Source organism: Amphimedon queenslandica, unplaced genomic scaffold (genome assembly GCF_000090795.2).
Source record: "Amphimedon queenslandica unplaced genomic scaffold, v1.1 AMPQUscaffold_13198, whole genome shotgun sequence".
Taxonomy (NCBI): Eukaryota; Metazoa; Porifera; class Demospongiae; order Haplosclerida; family Niphatidae; genus Amphimedon; species Amphimedon queenslandica.
This window is the reverse complement of record NW_003546566.1, coordinates 77,850-82,903: the sequence shown is the minus strand read 5'-3', so window position 1 is coordinate 82,903 and position 5,054 is coordinate 77,850. Positions and strand designations below refer to the sequence as shown.

Sequence of the window (5,054 nt, the reverse complement as noted above, 5' to 3'; positions counted from 1 at the left end):
CTTTCTATTAACTAATCTATTATTAGACCGTATCAAAGAATCAGCTCCATCTCGCATTGTAACCGTTTCCTCTAGTGCTAATTATCGTGGATCTCTTGATTTTGATAACATGATGTGGGCCAATGGTGGCTATAGTGCATTAGGGTCTTATACAAGAAGCAAGCTCGCTAACGTTATGTTCAGCAGGGAACTGGCCAAGAGACTGGAAGGTACTGGTGTATCTACTTATTCACTACATCCTGGTGTCATCAATACTGAGCTGGCACGACACATTGTTGCTGGCTGGAAAATTATATTTGCTGTAAGAACACTAATCTTTTGACAACTGAAGTGTTCCATTATTTTTTCCTGTAGCCTTTGCTATACACTCTAATGTGGTTTCTCACAAAGACTCCAAAGCAAGGGGCTCAAACTACACTCCATTGTGCAGTGTCGGATGAAGCTGAAGGTATTACAGGCAAGTACTGGTCTAACTGTGCTGTTAAAAAGCCTAACAAACTGGCTCTTATTGATGAAGATTGCACAAAGCTTTGGGAGTATAGCACTGAACAAGTCAAACTGTGATAATGTTAGTAGTTTTTGGTAGATTCGTAGTTGCTCACAGTTGATCTGATTAGAGATATTTTTGGCTTATTAATTTTGTTCTCAATGCTGATTAAAAATTCACATTACCATACTTATAAAAATAAGGATAAGGATAATAGCAAGAGTACATAATACCTAATACATAATAATAAGAGTACATAATAATAATTTAGGTATTATTTACTCTTGATAATAGTAATAGACAATGCATGCATCATTGGTGAGCCACTCAAGGATATCACTGGGGGTTTGCTGCTGATCTAATTGTAGTGCTTTAGCAATAAAATTAGATCAGCAGCCAGCCATGCCTCCATACTTTATTTTTATTATTATTACTACTATCAAGAGTACTCTTGCTACTATTAATACTTTAAAAGTTAAAATGACACAGAGTGAAACTGTGGAAAGACAATGAAAGTTGAGGGTACACCAACCAAAAGATGGTGTAAAACTAGAATTAATTAATGATTATAAAGAGGAGGGAGAGAGAAGAGATGAATCAGTGAAGAGTTGAAGTTCAGTGACATAGCATAAGCATTTGCAAAATGGACACTTAAAATGGAAAGAGTAGGGTCGTGAAGAATCAAAATTGGCTTTAAAGTGGTTCCAAAAGATGTTATATATTTTGAGCTTTAGAGTATTATGTGAGAGGGAGAGATCGAGAGGAGGTACATGGTGTAATTTGTTCCACAATGGTGGTAATCGATAGAAATAGAAGAACCTTGCTGTGTCATTTGGAGTGTACTGGTGTTGTGTAGTTTACAAGAGGATACTGACCTTGTAGTTTTACTGTTAGAGCAAAAAGAGACATAATCAAAAATATTGAAGTTGGGAGACATTTTAAGAAAAACAAGATGTCACAAAACTCAAGGCATATCGAACATTATGGAACTAGATTCATCTGAGGAGGCAGGACTTATAGTCAGAAGTGTAATCATTTAAAGTAAACTCTGTAGATCGACGCTGCGTTCTCTCCAGAATAAGTATATCCATGATATAACAAGGACACTAGTCTAGATAGGTGAACAAAAGGATAATTTGGATCGTACCAAACACAAATACAGAATTTTCTTGACACCTGGACTGCAAAAGGAGATATGACTCTGCGTATTAAGGTGACCATATAATATGCCTTGGAACAGATATGGTGAAGATTGAGTGACCATCAAGATCAGAAGATAGCATGGATACCCAAGTCTCTAATGAGTTTTACTTCAGTAAGAGGTTGATCATTATAGTAATAGATATAGATTAGTCAGGAGGTGTACTGCCTGTCGGACTAAACCTCATAAAAGAGCACTTAGAGCGATTGAATTTGAGCTGAGCTCACTCAGACCAAATTCAAGAGAATTGAGATCATTTTTCAGAGATCTAGATCTACACCCCTATGACCACAACATAGTATCTATTGATCTATAATAATAGTTGTGTGGCAACACCGGAGCCACTCTAATAAGAGAGGACCGGCTACACCAATTTGATACATAAAATGGCAGGAATTTCTCTCGACTTGAGGACCATCCTTCTTTGTTCTGGTGTTGCTGTGGTTGGTTTGGCCGCTTTTAGGTACTTTTGTGTCATTGGGAGGTCGTGTACTAGCAAGAAACGTCTGGATGGTAAGACGGCCATTGTGACAGGAGGCAATACTGGGATTGGTAAAGAAACAGCCATTGATCTGGCTAAGAGAGGAGCTAGAGTCATAGTTGCTTGCAGAGACGAGAAGAGAGGCAGTGATGCTGTGCGGGATATCAAGGCAGCCAGCAAGAGCGAGGAAGTCATATTGAAGAAGCTTGATTTGGCTTCCCTTGCTTCTATACGTCAGTTCAGTGAAGAGATACTTCAAGAAGAGAGTCACATTGACATACTCATCAATAATGCTGGGGTCATGTTATGCCCTTACCATCTCACAGAGGACGGGTTTGAAATGCAGTTTGGCACCAACCACTTGGGACACTTTCTATTAACTAATCTATTATTAGACCGTATCAAAGAATCAGCCCCATCTCGCATTGTAACCGTTTCCTCTAGTGCTAATTATCGTGGATCTCTTGATTTTGATAACATGATGTGGGCCAATGGTGGCTATAGTGCATTAGGGTCTTATACAAGAAGCAAGCTCGCTAACGTTATGTTCAGCAGGGAACTGGCCAAGAGACTGGAAGGTACTGGTGTATCTACTTATTCACTACATCCTGGGGTCATCAATACTGAGCTGGCACGACACATTGTTGCTGGCTGGAAAATTATATTTGCTGTAAGAACACTAATCTTTTGACAACTGAAGTGTTCCATTATTTTTTCCTGTAGCCTTTGCTATACACTCTAATGTGGTTTCTCACAAAGACTCCAAAGCAAGGGGCTCAAACTACACTCCATTGTGCAGTGTCGGATGAAGCTGAAGGTATTACAGGCAAGTACTGGTCTAACTGTGCTGTTAAAAAGCCTAACAAACTGGCTCTTATTGATGAAGATTGCACAAAGCTTTGGGAGTATAGCACTGAACAAGTCAAACTGTTATAATAATAGTAGTTTTTGGTAGATTTGTAGTTGCTCTGATTAGGGATAATTTTTGGCTTATTAATTGTTTTCACAATGCTGATAAAAAATTTATATTAATAGCTTATAAAAAAAGGATAAAGATAATAGTAATAGACGATGCATGCATCATTGGTGAACCACTAAAGGATTCCGGTTTTGGTTTATCCAAGACTGAGGTTATCACTAGGGGTTTGCTGCTGATCTAATTTTATTGCTTTAGCAAGAAAATTAGATCAGCAGCCAGCCACGCCTCCATACCTTATAATTATTATTATTATTACTATGACACAGAGTGAAACTATGGAAAGACAATGAAAGTTGAGGGTACACCAAACAAAAGTTGGTGTAAAACTATAATTAATTAATTAACGATTAGAGAGGAGGGAGAGAGGAGAGATGAATCAGTGAAGAGTTGAAGTTGACATAGCATAACATTTGCAACATGGACACTTAAAATGGAAAGAGCAGGGTCATGAAGGATCAAAATTGGCTTTAAAGTGAGAATGTTATATATTTGAGACTTAGAGTATTATAAGAGAGGGAGAGATTGAGAGTGGGTAATTGTTCCACAATGCATGGTGGTAATCAATAGAAATAGAAGAACCTTGTAGTGTCATTTGGAGTGTACTGGCGTTGTAGTTTACCATAGGATACTGATTTTGTAGCTTTACTGTTAGAGCAAAAAGAAACATAATCAAAAATATTGCCAGAAGTTGAGTGATGGAGATTTCAGGAAAAACAAGATGTCACAAAACTCAAGGTAATACTATGACATTAATGGAAGTAGATTTATACTGTGTTCACACTACCTCCCCAGCTGTACAGAACTGTACCTAATTAGATTACTTTGGTTATAAAAGAACCATGTTGGTAGCAGTTCACACTGTACAACTTAACTACACCAACTTCACTTTAAAACTTAACTACACCATTTCAGAGCACCTATCTTGGTGCACCACTTAAAGGTCCACTTTAGCCTGGTTTGGTTTGGTCACAGTGCAGTTCAGTTATGTTCACGCTTGTTATAAAACTACACTGTACTTCCCAAAACTCAGTTCCAGTACAGTTCTGAAGGGTAGTGTGAACAGGGTATTAATCTGAGGAGACGGGACTTATAATCAGAAGTGTAATCATTTAAAATGAACTTTGTAGATCAGCGCTGCGCTCTCTCCAGAAAAAGTATATCCTTGATATAACGAAGACGCTAGACAGGTGAACGAAAGGATAATTTGGATTGTACCAAATACAGATAATTTTCCTGACACCTGGACTGCAAAGGGGATATATGACTCTGCGTATTAAGGCGAGCATATAATGTGCCTTGGAGCAGATATGGTGAAGATGTAGTGACCAATCAAGATCAGAATAATTATAGGTGGATACCCAACTTACTTCAGTAAGAGGCTGATCATTAAAGTAATAGATATAGATTAGTCAGGAGGTGTACTGTTTGTGGGACTTATGCTGCGTTTACACTGCAGAAGTGGGCCAAACCGTGCTGAACCAGGCTGAGCTGGCCCTGCTGTTCTAACCATGCTGGCCTGGTTTGGCCCAGCTCACTTCAGCTCAGTTTGGTTGCTGTTTACACTATCAAATGAAACTGTGCTGGCCCACTTTAAACAGGGCTGGCTCAGTTAAAGAAGCTAGTGTAAACACAGTATAAACCTCATAAAAGAGCACTTAGAGCAGGAGTCCATAATGTTGGGTTAAGGAAGGAGTAGGAGTGTGAAACGCCCCCGCTTTAACGAGCTTTTCTGTCTGCCTACCAGAGCTAGCGGATATACTATTTTTAGAATGATTATTATAGTTATTAATCAATAATTAATGACCACGCCCAACAAGTTTATCATTCTTCTACCTATACTCCTATACAATGCCGCCAAAGAAGAAGCCAAGAAGGGAGAGCTTTCAGAAAAAGGATCAACAAGCTA

At 38.6% G+C, this 5,054-nt stretch overlaps 2 protein-coding genes across 2 annotated transcripts in view; both read left to right on the top strand.

The window, feature by feature from the left end:
• The window catches only part of LOC100635198 (zinc metalloproteinase nas-12-like), a 3,454-nt gene extending 2,890 nt beyond the window's left edge, over nt 1-564 (top strand). The window contains exons 5-6 of the mRNA XM_020000327.1: nt 27-301; nt 355-564. Coding sequence (XP_019855886.1) covers nt 27-301; nt 355-564 — 485 coding nt within the window. The remainder of the gene's footprint in view (nt 1-26; nt 302-354) is intronic.
• Nucleotides 565-2,002: 1,438 nt separating this feature from the next.
• LOC100635074 (retinol dehydrogenase 13-like) lies at nt 2,003-3,166 on the top strand. The gene is made up of 2 exons (XM_020000337.1): nt 2,003-2,839; nt 2,893-3,166. Exons 1-2 carry the CDS (start codon nt 2,075-2,077, stop codon nt 3,103-3,105), a joined length of 978 nt encoding a protein of 325 aa, XP_019855896.1. The 5' UTR covers nt 2,003-2,074; the 3' UTR covers nt 3,106-3,166.
• Nucleotides 3,167-5,054: the final 1,888 nt, after the last annotated feature.

Coding starts and splice junctions, on each gene's coding strand:
- LOC100635074 (XM_020000337.1), top strand. CDS start 2,075: ATGGCAGGAATTTCTCTCGACTTGAGGACCATCCTTCTTTGTTCTGGT. Junction 2,840..2,892: donor GCTGGAAAATTATATTTGCT/GTAAGAACACTA, acceptor TTTTTCCTGTAG/CCTTTGCTATACACTCTAAT.